The 26,353-nt window shown below is 40.0% G+C and overlaps 3 protein-coding genes across 3 annotated transcripts; all 3 read left to right on the plus strand.

Annotated features, from left to right (window-relative positions):
* Positions 1-2,731: 2,731 nt before the first annotated feature.
* Positions 2,732-8,720, plus strand: LOC311251279 (receptor-type tyrosine-protein phosphatase eta-like; the record flags this gene model as incomplete). The annotated part of the gene is made up of 9 exons (XM_084343655.1): positions 2,732-2,753; positions 2,914-3,057; positions 3,519-3,776; positions 4,175-4,432; positions 4,825-5,075; positions 5,671-5,743; positions 6,136-6,393; positions 6,797-7,054; positions 8,674-8,720. The coding sequence occupies 9 exons, from the start codon at positions 2,732-2,734 to the stop codon at positions 8,718-8,720; spliced, it is 1,569 nt and encodes a 522-aa protein (XP_084199781.1).
* A 2,715-nt stretch (positions 8,721-11,435) lies between these two features.
* Positions 11,436-17,272, plus strand: LOC311251280 (fibronectin-like; the record flags this gene model as incomplete). Its single annotated transcript, XM_084343656.1, has 9 exons — positions 11,436-11,457; positions 11,504-11,761; positions 12,223-12,480; positions 12,879-13,129; positions 13,797-13,893; positions 14,286-14,543; positions 15,006-15,263; positions 15,728-15,810; positions 17,258-17,272. 9 exons carry the CDS (start codon positions 11,436-11,438, stop codon positions 17,270-17,272), a joined length of 1,500 nt encoding a protein of 499 aa, XP_084199782.1.
* A 567-nt stretch (positions 17,273-17,839) lies between these two features.
* On the plus strand, positions 17,840-24,809 carry LOC311251281 (fibronectin-like; the record flags this gene model as incomplete). Its single annotated transcript, XM_084343657.1, has 7 exons — positions 17,840-17,861; positions 18,744-18,887; positions 19,387-19,644; positions 20,037-20,294; positions 20,757-21,014; positions 21,479-21,561; positions 24,612-24,809. The coding sequence occupies 7 exons, from the start codon at positions 17,840-17,842 to the stop codon at positions 24,807-24,809; spliced, it is 1,221 nt and encodes a 406-aa protein (XP_084199783.1).
* Between the last annotated feature and the right edge of the window lie 1,544 nt (positions 24,810-26,353).

Consider the following 26,353-nt stretch of genomic DNA (forward strand, 5'->3'; position numbering starts at 1 on the left):
GCTCAGGCTCTTTACCCCCCAGCGAGGTGACATTCATTGTCCCCATGGCTAGAGTCACCATCCGGGGATTGGGTCGCCGGGGCACCCACCCAGAACAGCCAACCAAATCCCACCGCACCTGCCTCTTATGGACCCTCCTGCGGGTGGTGGGCCTTAGGGAGGGCGGGCCCACGTCGCTCCTTCGGGCTGTGCCCGGTCGGGTCACGTGGGCAAAGACCCGGCCACCAGGCGCTCGCCTGCGAGTCCCAGCCCCGGGCCTGGCTCCAGGGTGGGGCCCCGGTGACGCCAATCCGGGCGACGTGAACGTCCTTGATGTGTTCTCTCTCATAAGGGGCTTTAGGACCGCTCTTAGTCTGACTTGTCACCTAGGACATGTTTGCCTTGGGAGACCCTACCAGGGGCATTAAGCCCCGGACAACATAGCTCCTAGGATCATTCAGGTGCTCAAACCCCTCCACCACGGTAAGGTGTCGGTTCAAGGAGGAGCTCACCAAGAGATGTTATATTTAAATTTTTTAATTTTTTAATTTAGAGATGTTGTATTTAAATTTTAGAGTCCTTTGAGTTGCAAATTTTATTTACCTTTTGAGTCAACTCTTCTCAAACATTGTGTGATCTGTTTCAGTTTTGCACTTGGATTCACAAACAGCTGTTACACATTTTGTCACTTAGTCAGCATTTCTTTTTATATGGGGATACAAAATAGATCATTTTAACAGCCAGGGTAACAGGTTGATAAATCACTCACTTTTCAATGTTTCTATCTCAGCTCCTCCAAACACAGACAGCTTCAGATCAACAGGACAAAATGAGACCAGTATCACTCTGCAGTGGAATAAAGTCAACAACAATGTCAGCTTTATTCTCCAGTTTAATGGAACAGAGATAAACATCAGCGCACCAGGTGGAGGTGGACCAGTAACTCACACAGTCTCATCTCTCACTGCTGGAACTAAATACACATTCACTCTCTTCTCTGTGTTTGAGAACGTCAGAAGCAGTGGAGTCAACATCACTGCAGTCACTGGTAAGATGTTTGACTTCAGGAATTTCTTATTAACCAAGCATCACACTGCTGTTTTGTATTAGCAGTCTGCATAAGACAACATACTAGTAGATTAAAGAAATGTTTAAACGCATGTATCACAGATAATTCCAAGGCTATCTTTTGGTTCAGCAACTAGTTTATCATGATGTACCAACAACAAGCCATTTAGAAGGAGTCGGACGCAGCCATAACTCTTAGCAGTCATAATGGCAAGTATCAAAAGCAAGCAGTTATCAGCAGCAAAAGCCTAAATTTAACAAGAAGTTGCTATAGATGGAGTAATTTTTTTACACTATCCAGCCTTGGGGACAGCTACTGGCCAATGGATTTTACCTGTCAGTCGTATTAGTAAGAAAAGGAGCAACAAATGAATGGAGCGAGTGTGTAAATAGATGCTGTGTCTTGATGAAATTAATCACTGCTGTGATTTTCTATCTCAGCTCCTCCAAACAAAGAGAACTTCAGATCAACAGGACAAAATGAGACCAGTATCACTCTGCAGTGGAATAAAGTCAACAACAATGTCAGCTTTATTCTCCAGTTTAATGGAACAGAGGTCAACATCAGTGCACCAGATGGAGGTGGACCAGTAACTCACACAGTCTCATCTCTCACTGCTGGAACTAAATACACATTCACTCTCTTCTCTGTGTTTGAGAACGTCAGAAGCAGTGGAGTCAACATCACTGCAGTCACTGGTAAGATGTTTGACTTCATTACTGTGAAGTGTAACTTCTCAACATACAGGAACAAAAGAATATATTTGATAGGCATCATATTCAGTCGCTGAATGAGCATTTAAATATAACTTAATACTGTTTGCCAACACATTTAAAACTTTTACTCACCAAGAGATCTTACATTTAAATTTTAGAGTCCTTTGAGTTGCAAGTTTTATTTAACTTTTGAGTCAACTCTTCTCAAATACTGGGTGATCTGTTTCAGTATTGCACTTGGATTCACAAACAGCTGTTACACGTTTTGTCACTTAGTCAGCATTTCTTTTTATATGGGGATACAAAATGGATCATTTTAACAGCCAGGGTAACAGGTTAATAAAATCATTCACTTTTCTATGTTTCTGTCTCAGCTCCTCCAAACACAGACAGCTTCAGATCAACAGGACAAAATGAGACCAGTATCACTCTGCAGTGGAATAAAGTCAACAACAATGTCAGCTTTATTCTCCAGTTTAATGGAACAGAGGTCAACATCAGTGCACCAGATGGAGGTGGACCAGTAACTCACACAGTCTCATCTCTCACTGCTGGAACTAAATACACATTCACTCTCTTCTCTGTGTTTGAGGACGTCAGAAGCAGTGGAGTCAACATCACTGCAGTCACTGGTAAGATGTTTGACTTCATTTCTGTGAAGTGTAACATCTCAACATACAGGAACACAAGAATATACAGTATTTGATCGGCATCATATTCAGTGGCTACATGTGCATTCAAATATAACTTAATTATGTGTACGCCACCACATTTAAAACTTTTATTCATTAATGTTGAGATGTTTAATTTGGACTTGAGAGTCCTTTGAGTTTCATGTTTCATTTAAGTTTTGAGTCAACTCTTCTCAAATACTGGGTGATCTGTTTCAGTATTGCACTTGGATTCACAAACAGCTGTTACACATTTTGTCACTTAGTCAGCATTTCTTTTTATATGGGGATACAAAATGGGTCATTTTAACAACCAGGGTAACAGGTTGATAAAATCATTCACTTTTCTATGTTTCTATCTCAGCTCCTCCAAACACAGACAGCTTCAGATCAACAGGACAAAATGAGACCAGTATCACTCTGCAGTGGAATAAAGTCAACAACAATGTCAGCTTTATTCTCCAGTTTAATGGAACAGGGGTCAACATCAGTGCACCAGATGGAGGTGGACCAGTAACTCACACAGTCTCATCTCTCACTGCTGGAACTAAATACACATTCACTCTCTTCTCTGTGTTTGAGAACGTCAGAAGCAGTGGAGTCAACATCACTGCAGTCACTGGTAAGATGTTTGACTTCAGGAATTTCTTATTAACCAAGCATCACACTGCTGTTTTGTATTAGCAGTGTGCATAAGACAACATACTAGTAGATTAAAGAAATGTTTAAATGCACGTATCACAGATAATTCCAAGGCTATCTTTTGGTTCAGCAACTAGTTTATCATGATGTACCAACAACAAGCCATTTAGAAGGAGTCGGACGCAGCCATAACTCTTAACAGTCATAATGGCAAGTATCAAAAGCAAGCAGTTATCAGCAGCAAAAGCCTAAATTTAACAAGAAGTTGCTATAGATGGAGTAATTTTTTTACACTATCCAGCCTTGGGGACAGCTACTGGCCAATGGATTTTACCTGTCAGTCGTATTGGTAAGAAAAGGAGCAACAAATGAATGGGGCGAGTGTGTAAATAGATGCTGTGTCTTGATGAAATTAATCACTGCTGTTATTTTCTATCTCAGCTCCTCCAAACAAAGAGAACTTCAGATCAACAGGACAAAATGAGACCAGTATCACTCTGCAGTGGAATAAAGTCAACAACAATGTCAGCTTTATTCTCCAGTTTAATGGAACAGAGGTCAACATCAGCGCACCAGATGGAGGTGGACCAGTAACTCACACAGTCTCATCCCTCACTGCTGGAACTAAATACACATTCACTCTCTTCTCTGTGTTTGAGGACGTCAGAAGCAGTGGAGTCAACATCACTGCAGTCACTGGTAAGATGTTTGACTTCATTACTGTGAAGTGTAACTTCTCAACATACAGGAACACAAGAATATATTTGATTGGCATCATATTCAGTGGCTGCATGTGCATTCAAATATAACTTAATTATGTGTACGCCACCACATTTAAAACTTTTATTCACTAATGTTGAGATGTTTAATTTGGACTTGAGAGTCCTTTGAGTTTCATGTTTCATTTAACTTTTGAGTCAACTCTTCTCAAACATTGTGTGATCTGTTTCAGTATTACACTTGGATTCACAAACAGCTGTTACACATTTTGTCACTTAGTCAGCATTTCTTTTTATATGGGGATACAAAATGGATCATTTTAACAACCAGGGTAACAGGTTGATAAAATCATTCACTTTTCTATGTTTCTGTCTCAGCTCCTCCAAACACAGACAGCTTCGGATCAACAGGACAAAATGAGACCAGTATCACTCTGCAGTGGAATAAAGTCAACAACAATGTCAGCTTTATTCTCCAGTTTAATGGAACAGAGGTCAACATCAGTGCACCAGATGGAGGTGGACCAGTAACTCACACAGTCTCATCTCTCACTGCTGGAACTAAATACACATTCACTCTCTTCTCTGTGTTTGAGGACGTCAGAAGCAGTGGAGTCAACATCACTGCAGTCACTGGTAAGATGTTTGACTTCATTACTGTGAAGTGTAACTTCTCAACATACAGGAACAAAAGAATATATTTGATAGGCATCATATTCAGTCGCTGAATGAGCATTTAAATATAACTTAATACTGTTTGCCAACACATTTAAAACTTTTACTCACCAAGAGATCTTACATTTAAATTTTAGAGTCCTTTGAGTTGCAAGTTTTATTTAACTTTTGAGTCAACTCTTCTCAAATACTGGGTGATCTGTTTCAGTATTGCACTTGGATTCACAAACAGCTGTTACACGTTTTGTCACTTAGTCAGCATTTCTTTTTATATGGGGATACAAAATGGATCATTTTAACAGCCAGGGTAACAGGTTAATAAAATCATTCACTTTTCTATGTTTCTGTCTCAGCTCCTCCAAACACAGACAGCTTCAGATCAACAGGACAAAATGAGACCAGTATCACTCTGCAGTGGAATAAAGTCAACAACAATGTCAGCTTTATTCTCCAGTTTAATGGAACAGAGGTCAACATCAGTGCACCAGATGGAGGTGGACCAGTAACTCACACAGTCTCATCTCTCACTGCTGGAACTAAATACACATTCACTCTCTTCTCTGTGTTTGAGGACGTCAGAAGCAGTGGAGTCAACATCACTGCAGTCACTGGTAAGATGTTTGACTTCATTTCTGTGAAGTGTAACATCTCAACATACAGGAACACAAGAATATACAGTATTTGATCGGCATCATATTCAGTGGCTACATGTGCATTCAAATATAACTTAATTATGTGTACGCCACCACATTTAAAACTTTTATTCATTAATGTTGAGATGTTTAATTTGGACTTGAGAGTCCTTTGAGTTTCATGTTTCATTTAACTTTTGAGTCAACTCTTCTCAAACATTGTGTGATCTGTTTCAGTATTACACTTGGATTCACAAACAGCTGTTACACATTTTGTCACTTAGTCAGCATTTCTTTTTATATGGGGATACAAAATGGGTCATTTTAACAACCAGGGTAACAGGTTGATAAAATCATTCACTTTTCTATGTTTCTATCTCAGCTCCTCCAAACACAGACAGCTTCAGATCAACAGGACAAAATGAGACCAGTATCACTCTGCAGTGGAATAAAGTCAACAACAATGTCAGCTTTATTGTCCAGTTTAATGGAACAGAGGTCAACATCAGTGCACCAGATGGAGGTGGACCAGTAACTCACACAGTCTCATCTCTCACTGCTGGAACTAAATACACATTCACTCTCTTCTCTGTGTTTGAGGACGTCAGAAGCAGTGGAGTCAACATCACTGCAGTCACTGGTAAGATGTTTGACTTCATTACTGTGAAGTGTAACTTCTCAACATACAGGAACAAAAGAATATATTTGATAGGCATCATATTCAGTCGCTGAATGAGCATTTAAATATAACTTAATACTGTTTGCCAACACATTTAAAACTTTTACTCACCAAGAGATCTTACATTTAAATTTTAGAGTCCTTTGAGTTGCAAGTTTTATTTAACTTTTGAGTCAACTCTTCTCAAATACTGGGTGATCTGTTTCAGTATTGCACTTGGATTCACAAACAGCTGTTACACGTTTTGTCACTTAGTCAGCATTTCTTTTTATATGGGGATACAAAATGGATCATTTTAACAGCCAGGGTAACAGGTTAATAAAATCATTCACTTTTCTATGTTTCTGTCTCAGCTCCTCCAAACACAGACAGCTTCAGATCAACAGGACAAAATGAGACCAGTATCACTCTGCAGTGGAATAAAGTCAACAACAATGTCAGCTTTATTCTCCAGTTTAATGGAACAGAGGTCAACATCAGTGCACCAGATGGAGGTGGACCAGTAACTCACACAGTCTCATCTCTCACTGCTGGAACTAAATACACATTCACTCTCTTCTCTGTGTTTGAGGACGTCAGAAGCAGTGGAGTCAACATCACTGCAGTCACTGGTAAGATGTTTGACTTCATTTCTGTGAAGTGTAACATCTCAACATACAGGAACACAAGAATATACAGTATTTGATCGGCATCATATTCAGTGGCTACATGTGCATTCAAATATAACTTAATTATGTGTACGCCACCACATTTAAAACTTTTATTCATTAATGTTGAGATGTTTAATTTGGACTTGAGAGTCCTTTGAGTTTCATGTTTCATTTAACTTTTGAGTCAACTCTTCTCAAACATTGTGTGATCTGTTTCAGTATTACACTTGGATTCACAAACAGCTGTTACACATTTTGTCACTTAGTCAGCATTTCTTTTTATATGGGGATACAAAATGGGTCATTTTAACAACCAGGGTAACAGGTTGATAAAATCATTCACTTTTCTATGTTTCTATCTCAGCTCCTCCAAACACAGACAGCTTCAGATCAACAGGACAAAATGAGACCAGTATCACTCTGCAGTGGAATAAAGTCAACAACAATGTCAGCTTTATTCTCCAGTTTAATGGAACAGAGGTCAACATCAGTGCACCAGATGGAGGTGGACCAGTAACTCACACAGTCTCATCTCTCACTGCTGGAACTAAATACACATTCACTCTCTTCTCTGTGTTTGAGGACGTCAGAAGCAGTGGAGTCAACATCACTGCAGTCACTGGTAAGATGTTTGACTTCAGGAATTTCTTATTAACCAAGCATCACACTGCTGTTTTGTATTAGCAGTGTGCATAAGACAACATACTAGTAGATTAAAGAAATGTTTAAATGCACGTATCACAGATAATTCCAAGGCTATCTTTTGGTTCAGCAACTAGTTTATCATGATGTACCAACAACAAGCCATTTAGAAGGAGTCGGACGCAGCCATAACTCTTAACAGTCATAATGGCAAGTATCAAAAGCAAGCAGTTATCAGCAGCAAAAGCCTAAATTTAACAAGAAGTTGCTATAGATGGAGTAATTTTTTTACACTATCCAGCCTTGGGGACAGCTACTGGCCAATGGATTTTACCTGTCAGTCGTATTGGTAAGAAAAGGAGCAACAAATGAATGGGGCGAGTGTGTAAATAGATGCTGTGTCTTGATGAAATTAATCACTGCTGTTATTTTCTATCTCAGCTCCTCCAAACAAAGAGAACTTCAGATCAACAGGACAAAATGAGACCAGTATCACTCTGCAGTGGAATAAAGTCAACAATGTCACATTTATTCTCCAGTTTAATGGAACAGAGGTCAACATCAGCGCACCAGATGGAGGTGGACCAGTAACTCACACAGTCTCATCCCTCACTGCTGGAACTAAATACACATTCACTCTCTTCTCTGTGTTTGAGAGCGTCAGAAGCAGTGGAGTCAACATCACTGCAGTCACTGGTAAGATGTTTGACTTCATTACTGTGAAGTGTAACTTCTCAACATACAGGAACACAAGAATATATTTGATTGGCATCATATTCAGTGGCTGCATGTGCATTCAAATATAACTTAATTATGTGTACGCCACCACATTTAAAACTTTTATTCACTAATGTCGAGATGTTTAATTTGGACTTGAGAGTCCTTTGAGTTTCATGTTTCATTTAACTTTTGAGTCAACTCTTCTCAAACATTGTGTGATCTGTTTCAGTATTGCACTTGGATTCACAAACAGCTGTTACACATTTTGTCACTTAGTCAGCATTTCTTTTTATATGGGGATACAAAATGGATAATTTTAACAACCAGGGTAACAGGTTGATAAAATCATTCACTTTTCTATGTTTCTATCTCAGCTCCTCCAAACACAGACAGCTTCAGATCAACAGGACAAAATGAGACCAGTATCACTCTGCAGTGGAATAAAGTCAACAACAATGTCAGCTTTATTCTCCAGTTTAATGGAACAGAGGTCAACATCAGTGCACCAGATGGAGGTGGACCAGTAACTCACACAGTCTCATCTCTCACTGCTGGAACTAAATACACATTCACTCTCTTCTCTGTGTTTGAGGACGTCAGAAGCAGTGGAGTCAACATCACTGCAGTCACTGGTAAGATGTTTGACTTCATTACTGTGAAGTGTAACATCTCAACATACAGTAACACAAGAATATATTTGATAGGCATCACATTCAGTCGCTGAATGAGCATTTAAATATAACTTAATACTGTTTGCCAACAACTTTAAAACTTTTACTCACCAAGAGATCTTACATTTAAATTTTAGAGTCCTTTGAGTTGCAAGTTTTATTTAACTTTTGAGTCAACTCTTCTCAAACATTGTGTGATCTGTTTCAGTATTGCACTTGGATTCACAAACAGCTGTTACACGTTTTGTCACTTAGTCAGCATTTCTTTTTATATGGGGATACAAAATGGATCATTTTAACAGCCAGGGTAACAGGTTAATAAAATCATTCACTTTTCAATGTTTCTATCTCAGCTCCTCCAAACACAGACAGCTTCAGATCAACAGGACAAAATGAGACCAGTATCACTCTGCAGTGGAATAAAGTCAACAACAATGTCAGCTTTATTCTCCAGTTTAATGGAACAGAGATAAACATCAGTGCACCAGGTGGAGGTGGACCAGTAACTCACACAGTCTCATCTCTCACTGCTGGAACTAAATACACATTCACTCTCTTCTCTGTGTTTGAGGACGTCAGAAGCAGTGGAGTCAACATCACTGCAGTCACTGGTAAGATGTTTGACTTCATTACTGTGAAGTGTAACATCTCAACATACAGGAACACAAGAATATATTTGATAGGCATCACATTCAGTCGCTGAATGAGCATTTAAATATAACTTAATACTGTTTGCCAACAACTTTAAAACTTTTACTCACCAAGAGATCTTACATTTAAATTTTAGAGTCCTTTGAGTTGCAAGTTTTATTTAACTTTTGAGTCAACTCTTCTCAAACACTGTGTGATCTGTTTCAGTATTGCACTTGGATTCACAAACAGCTGTTACACGTTTTGTCACTTAGTCAGCATTTCTTTTTATATGGGGATACAAAATGGATCATTTTAACAGCCAGGGTAACAGGTTGATAAATCACTCACTTTTCAATGTTTCTATCTCAGCTCCTCCAAACACAGACAGCTTCAGATCAACAGGACAAAATGAGACCAGTATCACTCTGCAGTGGAATAAAGTCAACAACAATGTCAGCTTTATTCTCCAGTTTAATGGAACAGAGGTCAACATCAGTGCACCAGATGGAGGTGGACCAGTAACTCACACAGTCTCATCTCTCACTGCTGGAACTAAATACACATTCACTCTCTTCTCTGTGTTTGAGGACGTCAGAAGCAGTGGAGTCAACATCACTGCAGTCACTGGTAAGATGTTTGACTTCATTACTGTGAAGTGTAACATCTCAACATACAGGAACACAAGAATATACAGTATTTGATCGGCATCATATTCAGTGGCTACATGTGCATTCAAATATAACTTAATTATGTGTACGCCACCACATTTAAAACTTTTATTCATTAATGTTGAGATGTTTAATTTGGACTTGAGAGTCCTTTGAGTTTCATGTTTCATTTAAGTTTTGAGTCAACTCTTCTCAAATACTGGGTGATCTGTTTCAGTATTGCACTTGGATTCACAAACAGCTGTTACACATTTTGTCACTTAGTCAGCATTTCTTTTTATATGGGGATACAAAATGGGTCATTTTAACAACCAGGGTAACAGGTTGATAAAATCATTCACTTTTCTATGTTTCTATCTCAGCTCCTCCAAACACAGACAGCTTCAGATCAACAGGACAAAATGAGACCAGTATCACTCTGCAGTGGAATAAAGTCAACAACAATGTCAGCTTTATTCTCCAGTTTAATGGAACGGAGGTCAACATCAGTGCACCAGATGGAGGTGGACCAGTAACTCACACAGTCTCATCTCTCACTGCTGGAACTAAATACACATTCACTCTCTTCTCTGTGTTTGAGAACGTCAGAAGCAGTGGAGTCAACATCACTGCAGTCACTGGTAAGATGTTTGACTTCAGGAATTTCTTATTAACCAAGCATCACACTGCTGTTTTGTATTAGCAGTGTGCATAAGACAACATACTAGTAGATTAAAGAAATGTTTAAATGCACGTATCACAGATAATTCCAAGGCTATCTTTTGGTTCAGCAACTAGTTTATCATGATGTACCAACAACAAGCCATTTAGAAGGAGTCGGACGCAGCCATAACTCTTAACAGTCCTAATGGCAAGTATCAAAAGCAAGCAGTTATCAGCAGCAAAAGCCTAAATTTAACAAGAAGTTGCTATAGATGGAGTAATTTTTTTACACTATCCAGCCTTGGGGACAGCTACTGGCCAATGGATTTTACCTGTCAGTCGTATTGGTAAGAAAAGGAGCAACAAATGAATGGAGCGAGTGTGTAAATAGATGCTGTGTCTTGATGAAATTAATCACTGCTGTGATTTTCTATCTCAGCTCCTCCAAACAAAGAGAACTTCAGATCAACAGGACAAAATGAGACCAGTATCACTCTGCAGTGGAATAAAGTCAACAACAATGTCAGCTTTATTCTCCAGTTTAATGGAACAGAGGTCAACATCAGTGCACCAGATGGAGGTGGACCAGTAACTCACACAGTCTCATCTCTCACTGCTGGAACTAAATACACATTCACTCTCTTCTCTGTGTTTGAGGACGTCAGAAGCAGTGGAGTCAACATCACTGCAGTCACTGGTAAGATGTTTGACTTCATTACTGTGAAGTGTAACATCTCAACATACAGGAACACAAGAATATATATGATTGGCATCATATTCAGTGGCTACATGTGCATTCAAATATAACTTAATTATGTGTACGCCACCACATTTAAAACTTTTATTCACTAATGTTGAGATGTTTAATTTGGACTTGAGAGTCCTTTGAGTTTCATGTTTCATTTAACTTTTGAGTCAACTCTTCTCAAACATTGTGTGATCTGTTTCAGTATTGCACTTGGATTCACAAACAGCTGTTACACATTTTGTCACTTAGTCAGCATTTCTTTTTATATGGGGATACAAAATGGATCATTTTAACAGCCAGGGTAACAGGTTGATAAAATCATTCACTTTTCTATGTTTCTATCTCAGCTCCTCCAAACACAGACAGCTTCAGATCAACAGGACAAAATGAGACCAGTATCACTCTGCAGTGGAATAAAGTCAACAACAATGTCAGCTTTATTCTCCAGTTTAATGGAACGGAGGTCAACATCAGTGCACCAGATGGAGGTGGACCAGTAACTCACACAGTCTCATCTCTCACTGCTGGAACTAAATACACATTCACTCTCTTCTCTGTGTTTGAGAACGTCAGAAGCAGTGGAGTCAACATCACTGCAGTCACTGGTAAGATGTTTGACTTCAGGAATTTCTTATTAACCAAGCATCACACTGCTGTTTTGTATTAGCAGTGTGCATAAGACAACATACTAGTAGATTAAAGAAATGTTTAAATGCACGTATCACAGATAATTCCAAGGCTATCTTTTCGTTCAGCAACTAGTTTATCATGATGTACCAACAACAAGCCATTTAGAAGGAGTCGGACGCAGCCATAACTCTTAGCAGTCATAATGGCAAGTATCAAAAGCAAGCAGTTATCAGCAGCAAAAGCCTAAATTTAACAAGAAGTTTCTATAGATGGAGTAATTTTTTTACACTATCCAGCCTTGGGGACAGCTACTGGCCAATGGATTTTACCTGTCAGTCGTATTGGTAAGAAAAGGAGCAACAAATGAATGGAGCGAGTGTGTAAATAGATGCTGTGTCTTGATGAAATTAATCACTGCTGTGATTTTCTATCTCAGCTCCTCCAAACAAAGAGAACTTCAGATCAACAGGACAAAATGAGACCAGTATCACTCTGCAGTGGAATAAAGTCAACAACAATGTCAGCTTTATTCTCCAGTTTAATGGAACAGAGATAAACATCAGTGCACCAGATGGAGGTCGACCAGTAACTCACACAGTCTCATCCCTCACTGCTGGAACTAAATACACATTCACTCTCTTCTCTGTGTTTGAGGACGTCAGAAGCAGTGGAGTCAACATCACTGCAGTCACTGGTAAGATGTTTGACTTCATTACTGTGAAGTGTAACATCTCAACATACAGGAACACAAGAATATATTTGATAGGCATCATATTCAGTGGCTGAATGAGCATTCAAATATAACTTAATTATGTGTACGCCACCACATTTAAAACTTTTATTCACTAATGTTGAGATGTTTAATTTGGACTTGAGAGTCCTTTGAGTTTCATGTTTCATTTAACTTTTGAGTCAACTCTTCTCAAACATTGTGTGATCTGTTTCAGTATTGCACTTGGATTCACAAACAGCTGTTACACATTTTGTCACTTAGTCAGCATTTCTTTTTATATGGGGATACAAAATGGATAATTTTAACAACCAGGGTAACAGGTTGATAAAATCATTCACTTTTCTATGTTTCTGTCTCAGCTCCTCCAAACACAGACAGCTTCAGATCAACAGGACAAAATGAGACCAGTATCACTCTGCAGTGGAATAAAGTCAACAACAATGTCAGCTTTATTCTCCAGTTTAATGGAACAGAGGTCAACATCAGTGCACCAGATGGAGGTGGACCAGTAACTCACACAGTCTCATCTCTCACTGCTGGAACTAAATACACATTCACTCTCTTCTCTGTGTTTGAGGACGTCAGAAGCAGTGGAGTCAACATCACTGCAGTCACTGGTAAGATTAGTTATTTCATTTCTATACACTGTGTCTTCATAGTTGGCCATCATCTTCAGTGCACTCGGATAAAACTAAGACATCAAGTATGTGCTGCGTATTATATTAACAAAATATGTTTTTGTTTCACAATATGTACTGCATGTTAATTTAATTCAGCAATGTTTTGGCCACCACAGTTAAAACCCTTCATAGACCCAGAATGTTTAATTTTTTTCAGAACTCCTCTGACGTCGTGTTCTGTCATTTAATGTTGAATACGTCTCTGTTGTCAAATGATTTCTAATGGGTGTGAGTATAAGGTTGGACAACTAGAACAGAATGAAACATTCTTAGTAATAAGAATGTTTTCGCTTTTTCTGTTTCTTTTAGACAGCATTTGTTTTTTAGGAATCCGGGGATGCAAAATGGACCATCTGTAACAGCCACAGAGAACTTTGACACTTTTTACAGAAAGTTGTTTTTTAATAAAGTTTTCTGCGCTCTTTTTCTGTCTCAGCTCCTCCAAACATAGACAGCTTCGGATCAACAGGACAAAATGAGACCAGTATCACTCTGCAGTGGAATAAAGTCAACAACAATGTCAGCTTTATTGTCCAGTTTAATGGAACAGAGGTCAACATCAGTGCACCAGATGGAGGTGGACCAGTAACTCACACAGTCTCATCTCTCACTGCTGGAACTAAATACACATTCACTCTCTTCTCTGTGTTTGAGAACGTCAGAAGCAGTGGAGTCAACATCACTGCAGTCACTGGTAAGATGTTTGACTTCATTACTGTGAAGTGTAACATCTCAACATACAGGAACACAAGAATATATTTGATAGGCATCACATTCAGTCGCTGAATGAGCATTTAAATATAACTTAATACTGTTTGCCACCACATTTAAAACTTTTACTCACCAAGAGATCTTACATTTAAATTTTAGAGTCCTTTGAGTTGCAAGTTTTATTTAACTTTTGAGTCAACTCTTCTCAAACACTGTGTGATCTGTTTCAGTATTGCACTTGGATTCACAAACAGCTGTTACACGTTTTGTCACTTAGTCAGCATTTCTTTTTATATGGGGATACAAAATGGATCATTTTAACAGCCAGGGTAACAGGTTGATAAAATCATTCACTTTTCAATGTTTCTATCTCAGCTCCTCCAAACACAGACAGCTTCAGATCAACAGGACAAAATGAGACCAGTATCACTCTGCAGTGGAATAAAGTCAACAACAATGTCAGCTTTATTCTCCAGTTTAATGGAACAGAGGTCAACATCAGTGCACCAGATGGAGGTGGACCAGTAACTCACACAGTCTCATCTCTCACTGCTGGAACTAAATACACATTCACTCTCTTCTCTGTGTTTGAGAACGTCAGAAGCAGTGGGGTCAACATCACTGCAGTCACTGGTAAGATGTTTGACTTCAGGAATTTCTTATTAACCAAGCATCACAATGCTGTTTTGTATTAGCAGTCTGCATAAGACAACATACTAGTAGATTAAAGAAATGTTTAAATGCACGTATCACAGATAATTCCAAGGCTATCTTTTGGTTCAGCAACTAGTTTATCATGATGTACCAACAACAAGCCATTTAGAAGGAGTCGGACGCAGCCATAACTCTTAGCAGTCATAATGGCAAGTATCAAAAGCAAGCAGTTATCAGCAGGAAAAAAGCCTAAATTTACAAGAAGTTGCTATAGATGGAGTAATTTTTTTACACTATCCAGCCTTGGGGACAGCTACTGGCCAATGGATTTTACCTGTCAGTCGTATTGGTAAGAAAAGGAGCAACAAATGAATGGAGCGAGTGTGTAAATAGATGCTGTGTCTTGATGAAATTAATCACTGCTGTGATTTTCTATCTCAGCTCCTCCAAACAAAGAGAACTTCAGATCAACAGGACAAAATGAGACCAGTATCACTCTGCAGTGGAATAAAGTCAACAACAATGTCAGCTTTATTCTCCAGTTTAATGGAACGGAGGTCAACATCAGTGCACCAGATGGAGGTGGACCAGTAACTCACACAGTCTCATCTCTCACTGCTGGAACTAAATACACATTCACTCTCTTGTCTGTGTTTGAGAACGTCAGAAGCAGTGGAGTCAACATCTCTGCAGTCACTGGTAAAATGCTTGACTTCAGGAATTTCTTATTAACCAAGCATCACACTGCTGTTTTGTATTAGCAGTGTGCATAAGACAACATACTAGTAGATTAAAGAAATGTTTAAATGCACGTATCACAGATAATTCCAAGGCTATCTTTTGGTTCAGCAACTAGTTTGTCATGATGTACCAACAACAAGCCATTTAGAAGGAGTCGGACGCAGCCATAACTCTTAACAGTCATAATGGCAAGTATCAAAAGCAAGCAGTTATCAGCAGCAAAAGCCTAAATTTAACAAGAAGTTGCTACAGATGGAGTAATTTTTTTTACACTATCCAGCCTTGGGGACAGCTACTGGCCAATGGATTTTACCTGTCAGCCATATTAGTAAAAAAAAAAAGGAGCAACAAATGAATGGAGCGAGTGTGTAAATAGATGCTGTGTCTTGATGAAATTGATCACTGCTCTTTTTCTGTCTCAGCTCCTCCAAACACAGACAGCTTCAGATCAACAGGACAAAATGAGACCAGTATCACTCTGCAGTGGAATAAAGTCAACAACAATGTCAGCTTTATTCTCCAGTTTAATGGAACAGAGGTCAACATCAGTGCACCAGATGGAGGTGGACCAGTAACTCACACAGTCTCATCTCTCACTGCTGGAACTAAATACACATTCACTCTCTTCTCTGTGTTTGAGGACGTCAGAAGCAGTGGAGTCAACATCACTGCAGTCACTGGTAAGATGTTTGACTACATTTGTGTCTTGTGAAACAAGTATAACACTGTTGTTTCATATTCTGATAGTACATAAGACAACATGCTAGAAGTTTTAAGATATGTGTAAATGTGTATCATAAAGATGTTTTCATGGCGGTCTAATCACGGACTAGTTTACAATTATGTGGCAACAGCAAGGTCAATGCTAGTTAACACCAGCTATAACTTTTAGCAGCCATAAATACAAATGACAAAAGCAGTTATCAGCATTAATAGCTTGGATTGAAAACCAGGGGGCTGAAAGATGTATTTCAATCTCAACTTAGGGGCAGCTACTTTACAATGAATGTTACTTACAAGCCATAATAGTCAAGAAACAAGACATGACAGAGGTGTAATGTAAATAGATAGATCTGTTGAATGGAATCAAGATGATTCTGACAACTGTCCTTTCTTTATCAAATTTGTCTCTTCTGTTTTTCAATCTCAGCTCCTCCAAACACAGACAGCTTCAGATCAACAGGACAAAATGAGACCAGTATCACTCTGCAGTGGAATAAAGTCAACAACAATGTCAGCTTTATTCTCCAGTTTAATGGAACGGAGGTCAACATCAGTGCACCAGATGGAGGTGGACCAGTAACTCACACAGTCTCATCTCTCACTGCTGGAACTAAATACACATTCACTCTCTTCTCTGTGTTTGAGAACGTCAGAAGCAGTGGAGTCAACATCACTGCAGTCACTGGTAAGATGTTTGACTTCAGGAATTTCTTATTAACCAAGCATCACACTGCTGTTTTGTATTAGCAGTGTGCATAAGACAACATACTAGTAGATTAAAGAAATGTTTAAATGCACGTATCACAGATAATTCCAAGGCTATCTTTTCGTTCAGCAACTAGTTTATCATGATGTACCAACAACAAGCCATTTAGAAGGAGTCGGACGCAGCCATAACTCTTAGCAGTCATAATGGCAAGTATCAAAAGCAAGCAGTTATCAGCAGCAAAAGCCTAAATTTAACAAGAAGTTTCTATAGATGGAGTAATTTTTTTACACTATCCAGCCTTGGGGACAGCTACTGGCCAATGGATTTTACCTGTCAGTCGTATTGGTAAGAAAAGGAGCAACAAATGAATGGAGCGAGTGTGTAAATAGATGCTGTGTCTTGATGAAATTAATCACTGCTGTGATTTTCTATCTCAGCTCCTCCAAACAAAGAGAACTTTGACACTTTTTACAGAAAGTTGTTTTTTAATAAAGTTTTCTGCGCTCTTTTTCTGTCTCAGCTCCTCCAAACATAGACAGCTTCGGATCAACAGGACAAAATGAGACCAGTATCACTCTGCAGTGGAATAAAGTCAACAACAATGTCAGCTTTATTGTCCAGTTTAATGGAACAGAGGTCAACATCAGTGCACCAGATGGAGGTGGACCAGTAACTCACACAGTCTCATCTCTCACTGCTGGAACTAAATACACATTCACTCTCTTCTCTGTGTTTGAGAACGTCAGAAGCAGTGGAGTCAACATCACTGCAGTCACTGGTAAGATGTTTGACTTCATTACTGTGAAGTGTAACATCTCAACATACAGGAACACAAGAATATATTTGATAGGCATCACATTCAGTCGCTGAATGAGCATTTAAATATAACTTAATACTGTTTGCCACCACATTTAAAACTTTTACTCACCAAGAGATCTTACATTTAAATTTTAGAGTCCTTTGAGTTGCAAGTTTTATTTAACTTTTGAGTCAACTCTTCTCAAACACTGTGTGATCTGTTTCAGTATTGCACTTGGATTCACAAACAGCTGTTACACGTTTTGTCACTTAGTCAGCATTTCTTTTTATATGGGGATACAAAATGGATCATTTTAACAGCCAGGGTAACAGGTTGATAAAATCATTCACTTTTCAATGTTTCTATCTCAGCTCCTCCAAACACAGACAGCTTCAGATCAACAGGACAAAATGAGACCAGTATCACTCTGCAGTGGAATAAAGTCAACAACAATGTCAGCTTTATTCTCCAGTTTAATGGAACAGAGGTCAACATCAGTGCACCAGATGGAGGTGGACCAGTAACTCACACAGTCTCATCTCTCACTGCTGGAACTAAATACACATTCACTCTCTTCTCTGTGTTTGAGAACGTCAGAAGCAGTGGGGTCAACATCACTGCAGTCACTGGTAAGATGTTTGACTTCAGGAATTTCTTATTAACCAAGCATCACAATGCTGTTTTGTATTAGCAGTCTGCATAAGACAACATACTAGTAGATTAAAGAAATGTTTAAATGCACGTATCACAGATAATTCCAAGGCTATCTTTTGGTTCAGCAACTAGTTTATCATGATGTACCAACAACAAGCCATTTAGAAGGAGTCGGACGCAGCCATAACTCTTAGCAGTCATAATTGCAAGTATCAAAAGCAAGCAGTTATCAGCAGCAAAAGCCTAAATTTAACAAGAAGTTGCTACAGATGGAGTAATTTTTTTTACACTATCCAGCCTTGGGGACAGCTACTGGCCAATGGATTTTACCTGTCAGCCATATTAGTAAAAAAAAAAAGGAGCAACAAATGAATGGAGCGAGTGTGTAAATAGATGCTGTGTCTTGATGAAATTGATCACTGCTCTTTTTCTGTCTCAGCTCCTCCAAACACAGACAGCTTCAGATCAACAGGACAAAATGAGACCAGTATCACTCTGCAGTGGAATAAAGTCAACAACAATGTCAGCTTTATTCTCCAGTTTAATGGAACAGAGGTCAACATCAGTGCACCAGATGGAGGTGGACCAGTAACTCACACAGTCTCATCTCTCACTGCTGGAACTAAATACACATTCACTCTCTTCTCTGTGTTTGAGGACGTCAGAAGCAGTGGAGTCAACATCACTGCAGTCACTGGTAAGATTAGTTATTTCATTTCTATACACTGTGTCTTCATAGTTGGCCATCATCTTCAGTGCACTCGGATAAAACTAAGACATCAAGTATGTGCTGCGTATTATATTAACAAAATATGTTTTTGTTTCACAATATGTACTGCATGTTAATTTAATTCAGCAATGTTTTGGCCACCACAGTTAAAACCCTTCATAGACCCAGAATGTTTAATTTTTTTCAGAACTCCTCTGACGTCGTGTTCTGTCATTTAATGTTGAATATGTCTCTGTTGTCAAATGATTTCTAATGGGTGTGAGTATAAGGTTGGACAACTAGAACAGAATGAAACATTCTTAGTAATAAGAATGTTTTCGCTTTTTCTGTTTCTTTTAGACAGCATTTGTTTTTTAGGAATCCGGGGATGCAAAATGGACCATCTGTAACAGCCACAGAGAACTTTGACACTTTTTACAGAAAGTTGTTTTTTAATAAAGTTTTCTGCGCTCTTTTTCTGTCTCAGCTCCTCCAAACATAGACAGCTTCGGATCAACAGGACAAAATGAGACCAGTATCACTCTGCAGTGGAATAAAGTCAACAACAATGTCAGCTTTATTGTCCAGTTTAATGGAACAGAGGTCAACATCAGTGCACCAGATGGAGGTGGACCAGTAACTCACACAGTCTCATCTCTCACTGCTGGAACTAAATACACATTCACTCTCTTCTCTGTGTTTGAGAACGTCAGAAGCAGTGGAGTCAACATCACTGCAGTCACTGGTAAGATGTTTGACTTCATTACTGTGAAGTGTAACATCTCAACATACAGGAACACAAGAATATATTTGATAGGCATCACATTCAGTCGCTGAATGAGCATTTAAATATAACTTAATACTGTTTGCCACCACATTTAAAACTTTTACTCACCAAGAGATCTTACATTTAAATTTTAGAGTCCTTTGAGTTGCAAGTTTTATTTAACTTTTGAGTCAACTCTTCTCAAACACTGTGTGATCTGTTTCAGTATTGCACTTGGATTCACAAACAGCTGTTACACGTTTTGTCACTTAGTCAGCATTTCTTTTTATATGGGGATACAAAATGGATCATTTTAACAACCAGGGTAACAGGTTGATAAAATCATTCACTTTTCAATGTTTCTATCTCAGCTCCTCCAAACACAGACAGCTTCAGATCAACAGGACAAAATGAGACCAGTATCACTCTGCAGTGGAATAAAGTCAACAACAATGTCAGCTTTATTCTCCAGTTTAATGGAACAGAGGTCAACATCAGTGCACCAGATGGAGGTGGACCAGTAACTCACACAGTCTCATCTCTCACTGCTGGAACTAAATACACATTCACTCTCTTCTCTGTGTTTGAGAACGTCAGAAGCAGTGGGGTCAACATCACTGCAGTCACTGGTAAGATGTTTGACTTCAGGAATTTCTTATTAACCAAGCATCACAATGCTGTTTTGTATTAGCAGTCTGCATAAGACAACATACTAGTAGATTAAAGAAATGTTTAAATGCACGTATCACAGATAATTCCAAGGCTATCTTTTGGTTCAGCAACTAGTTTATCATGATGTACCAACAACAAGCCATTTAGAAGGAGTCGGACGCAGCCATAACTCTTAGCAGTCATAATTGCAAGTATCAAAAGCAAGCAGTTATCAGCAGGAAAAAAGCCTAAATTTACAAGAAGTTGCTATAGATGGAGTAATTTTTTTACACTATCCAGCCTTGGGGACAGCTACTGGCCAATGGATTTTACCTGTCAGTCGTATTGGTAAGAAAAGGAGCAACAAATGAATGGGGCGAGTGTGTAAATAGATGCTGTGTCTTGATGAAATTAATCACTGCTGTGATTTTCTATCTCAGCTCCTCCAAACAAAGAGAACTTCAGATCAACAGGACAAAATGAGACCAGTATCACTCTGCAGTGGAATAAAGTCAACAACAATGTCAGCTTTATTCTCCAGTTTAATGGAACGGAGGTCAACATCAGTGCACCAGATGGAGGTGGACCAGTAACTCACACAGTCTCATCTCTCACTGCTGGAACTAAATACACATTCACTCTCTTGTCTGTGTTTGAGAACGTCAGAAGCAGTGGAGTCAACATCTCTGCAGTCACTGGTAAAATGTTTGACTTCAGGAATTTCTTATTAACCAAGCATCACACTGCTGTTTTGTATTAGCAGTGTGCATAAGACAACATACTAGTAGATTAAAGAAATGTTTAAATGCACGTATCACAGATAATTCCAAGGCTATCTTTTGGTTCAGCAACTAGTTTGTCATGATGTACCAACAACAAGCCATTTAGAAGGAGTCGGACGCAGCCATAACTCTTAACAGTCATAATGGCAAGTATCAAAAGCAAGCAGTTATCAGCAGCAAAAGCCTAAATTTAACAAGAAGTTGCTACAGATGGAGTAATTTTTTTTACACTATCCAGCCTTGGGGACAGCTACTGGCCAATGGATTTTACCTGTCAGCCATATTAGTAAAAAAAAAAAGGAGCAACAAATGAATGGAGCGAGTGTGTAAATAGATGCTGTGTCTTGATGAAATTGATCACTGCTCTTTTTCTGTCTCAGCTCCTCCAAACACAGACAGCTTCAGATCAACAGGACAAAATGAGACCAGTATCACTCTGCAGTGGAATAAAGTCAACAACAATGTCAGCTTTATTCTCCAGTTTAATGGAACAGAGGTCAACATCAGTGCACCAGATGGAGGTGGACCAGTAACTCACACAGTCTCATCTCTCACTGCTGGAACTAAATACACATTCACTCTCTTCTCTGTGTTTGAGGACGTCAGAAGCAGTGGAGTCAACATCACTGCAGTCACTGGTAAGATGTTTGACTACATTTGTGTCTTGTGAAACAAGTATAACACTGTTGTTTCATATTCTGATAGTACATAAGACAACATGCTAGAAGTTTTAAGATATGTGTAAATGTGTATCATAAAGATGTTTTCATGGCGGTCTAATCACGGACTAGTTTACAATTATGTGGCAACAGCAAGGTCAATGCTAGTTAACACCAGCTATAACTTTTAGCAGCCATAAATACAAATGACAAAAGCAGTTATCAGCATTAATAGCTTGGATTGAAAACCAGGGGGCTGAAAGATGTATTTCAATCTCAACTTAGGGGCAGCTACTTTACAATGAATGTTACTTACAAGCCATAATAGTCAAGAAACAAGACATGACAGAGGTGTAATGTAAATAGATAGATCTGTTGAATGGAATCAAGATGATTCTGACAACTGTCCTTTCTTTATCAAATTTGTCTCTTCTGTTTTTCAATCTCAGCTCCTCCAAACACAGACAGCTTCAGATCAACAGGACAAAATGAGACCAGTATCACTCTGCAGTGGAATAAAGTCAACAACAATGTCAGCTTTATTCTCCAGTTTAATGGAACGGAGGTCAACATCAGTGCACCAGATGGAGGTGGACCAGTAACTCACACAGTCTCATCTCTCACTGCTGGAACTAAATACACATTCACTCTCTTCTCTGTGTTTGAGAACGTCAGAAGCAGTGGAGTCAACATCACTGCAGTCACTGGTAAGATGTTTGACTTCATTAGTGTCTTATGAACCAAGAATAACACAGTTGTTTTGTATTAGCATTGTGCATAAGACAACATACTAGAAAATTAAAGAAACGTTTAAATGCACGATCACAGATAATTCCAAGGCTATCTCTTGGTTCAGCAACTACTTTATCACAATGTACCAACAACAAGCCATTTAGAAGGAGTCGGACGCAGCCATAACTCTTAGCAGTCATAATGGCAAGTATCAAAAGCAAGCAGTTATCAGCAGCAACAGCCTAAATTTAACAAGAAGTTGCTATAGATGGAGTAATTTTTTTTACATTATCCAGCCTTGGGGACAGCTACTGGCCAATGGATTTTACCTGTCAGTTGTATTGGTAAAAAAAGGAGCAACAAATGAATGGAGCGAGTGTGTAAATAGATGCTGTGTCTTGATGAAATTAATCACTGCTGTGATTTTCTATCTCAGCTCCTCCAAACAAAGAGAACTTCAGATCAACAGGTCAAAATGAGACCAGTATCACTCTGCAGTGGAATAAAGTCAACAACAATGTCAGCTTTATTCTCCAGTTTAATGGAACAGAGGTCAACATCAGTGCACCAGATGGAGGTGGACCAGTAACTCACACAGTCTCATCTCTCACTGCTGGAACTAAATACACATTCACTCTCTTCTCTGTGTTTGAGGACGTCAGAAGCAGTGGAGTCAACATCACTGCAGCCACTGGTAAGATGTTTGACTTCATTCGTGTCTTATGAACCAAGAATAACACTGGTGTTTCATATTAGGATAGTACATAAGACAACATGCTAGATGATCGAAGATATGTGTAAATGTGTATCATAAAGATTTTTCCATGGCGGTCTAATGGTTCATGGACTAGTTTCCAATTATGTGGCAACAGCAAGCAAGTCAATGCTAGTTTGCTTTTAGCCATAACTTCTAGCAGCAATAAATACAAATGACAAAAGCAGTTATCAGCAGGGTAGCTAGGGTTGAAAACCACGGGGCTGAAAGATGTTTTTTTAATCTCAGTTTAGGGACATCTACTGGACAATGAATCTTACAAGCTGTAACACTAAAGAAACTGTTATGTTGCGGTTCTTCCCCAGACCCAAACACAGAGATTGGAGGCTGAAGTCAGGGTGTAAAGGGATTTATTTTGGCACAAAGAGTTCGTAGAGGGAAAAAGTGGAATGAGCTGGGCAGGCCGGCAGGCAGGCAGGCAGGTAGAGTTGTCCAGGAAAAGCGTGGGAGGAACTCAGGTAGCCAGTGGAGTAGGAAGCCAGAGTGGAGAGGTGCTGGAGGTTCTGTACACGAAGCAAAACAAAGAATATGTTATGTCGAGTTTCTGTCTGGACCCAAATGCAGAGAGAGCGGAGGCAGTAGTTGAGGTGCAACAGAATTTATTAGAACTCAGAGGGTTCGCGGAGGGGGACGTAGTCGAGTGAGCCTGGTTGGTCGGCAGGCAGGCAGGCAAGCAAGCAGGGTCGTCTGGGAGCTGCTCAGGTGGAACTCTGGAAGCCGGGGCGAAGAGGCGCTGGAGTTTTCTGCCACAAGGTAGAACAAACACAATCATATGAGACGGGCTCACAGAGAAAAAAGACAAAGGAGATCCGTGGGACGTAGAATATTAGTTCTTGGAGAAATACAAAGCTAACACAATGGTTAGAGGCCCTTGATAATTGTGGTGTATTTCAATAACGAGGCAGCTGCACACGTTCAATAACTTTACTAGCAGCTCGGGGCAAGGCAGTACATGCATACAACACATGTCACACGTGTGTATTCTCAGGACCCTTACTGAGCATGCGCAGCCAACTACTCAAAAGTACGGCAAACCTATCAGGTCAATCAGTAACAAACGAATACTGCATTACTGTAATATATCACATTTCCTCCCCCTTTAGCTCAAAACTAACTCAAAAATATTGCAACACCCCAAAACAGTGTTTACCACTATAGTGCATGAGCAATCACTATCATCACAGTAACTGTTAACAACAAAAACAGACATGTTCACTTAACCTTACTGAATGCTCTTAATGTATTACTCAATTATGAACTTTAATAAACTCAAATTCAGCAATCAGTCTCTCAACAGTCCTCAGAACTTCTCATCTCCATGATCAGTTCTGGTAACGCTGTGGCAAGCGTGTGACACGTTGTGAGCGCCTCAAAGTCACTGCAGCTGGGTCAGGTGGTTCTGGGAACCTGGGCAGCTCAGATGCTGGGGTCTCAGGTGCCAGGAGCTCTGTTCCTGAACAAGCCTCCGCCTGCCCAGCCAGCTCGGCAGCCTCTTCCTCAGGCACTTGCTCCGGAGTGTCTGGAGAGAATCGAGGTCTCAGCTGATCTCCATGACGTCTGTACATGTGGTCAGTTTTTTCACCTAGCACCTTGTATGAGACAGGGCCAGTCTGCTGCTTTACTACTCATGGAATCCACCTTGGACTTTCTCCTGCAGTATTGATCAGATAAACCTGTTCATCCACGTCAAACTGCCTCTCTGCAGCTTTGCTGGCGTGTCTTTCCTTCTGTCGATACTTTCTTCTCACCGTTTCTGTGATGCTTGGTTTCAGGAAGTCCAATCTGGTTCACACGTGTCTCTTTAAAAACAAGTCAGCTGGTGACTCGCCAGTCGTGCTGTTGGGAGTTGTGCGATACCGTAGCAGGAAGTGTGAGATTTTATCATCAATGCTCAGGTCTTCCTTTGCCAGCTTTTTCATGCCTGCCTTGAAGGTTGCAACATACCTCTCAGCTAAGCCGTTGGTGGCCGGGTGTCTCGGAGCACCAGTTGTGTGGAGGATTCCATTTCTCTTCAGGAACTGCTGGAACTCGTCTGACGTGAAGGTTGTTGCATTGTCAGTGGCTATTTGTTCTGGAACTGACGCAAACAGCCTCTTTAGCCTGGTGATGGATGCTGCAGAAGTTATTTGTGTCATTTTGTAAACTTCCAACCATTTTGAGTATGCGTCGACCACGATCATGAACATGTTACCCATGAACGGGGCCACAAAGTCAATGTGAAGCCTTGAACTCCCATGGGTGTAGCGGGACCTGGCGTGGCATGTGATGATCCAGCTGACAAGTCTCACACTCTTTGCAGACCTTTTCAATGTCGATGTTGATTTTAGGCCACCAGACATATTGCCGTGCGACTGCTTTCATCTTCACGATGCCTGGGTGCCCGGCATGGATCTCTTTTAGCACTGCTGATCTCAGTTTTACAGGTGCATTCACTCTTGTCCCCCACAGGACGCATCCCTGCTCCACAGACAATTCATCTTTCTTTTTGTAAAACACTTTCAGTTCCTCTGGTATTTCCTTCGGCCATCCTTCCATGATGTACCTGTGCAGCTTTGAAAGCTCTGAGTCATTTCTTGCACTCAGTGGTGCCCCCTCTAGGTGCTCACATACCAGTGCAAACAAATACTGCATTACTGTAATATATCACAATAATAATCACCATAACTGGCGCCACAATCTGGCACCAGAGTGGAGATGAGACCGGGGTTATATAGCAGTGGATGATGAGTGGAATGATCTGCAGGTGCGCCTCTCCGCTGCGGCCAACACTGCTGCCACGCCCACAGGTCCAGACACACAGGTAAACAGGAGCAGGTGAGGGAAAAGGGAGGGGGAAGACAGACAGGGGGAGAACGTAAAAAAACACAACAACCCTGACTGCCACGTTCAGACCGTGACAGAATAACATGAGACAACAAACTCATACAGGGATGAGCACACTGAGGTAAATGCAAGATAGGAATCTTGAAACTAGACACGTGGCGGAACAATCTGGCACCAGAGTGGAGATCAGACCGGGGTTAAATAGCAGAGGTGGATGATTAGATGACTTGCAGGTGCGCCTCTCCGCTGCTGCAGACACCGCTGCC

Source organism: Pagrus pagrus (assembly GCF_965226575.1).
Source record: "Pagrus pagrus genome assembly, chromosome: 22".
Taxonomy (NCBI): domain Eukaryota; kingdom Metazoa; phylum Chordata; class Actinopteri; order Spariformes; family Sparidae; genus Pagrus; species Pagrus pagrus.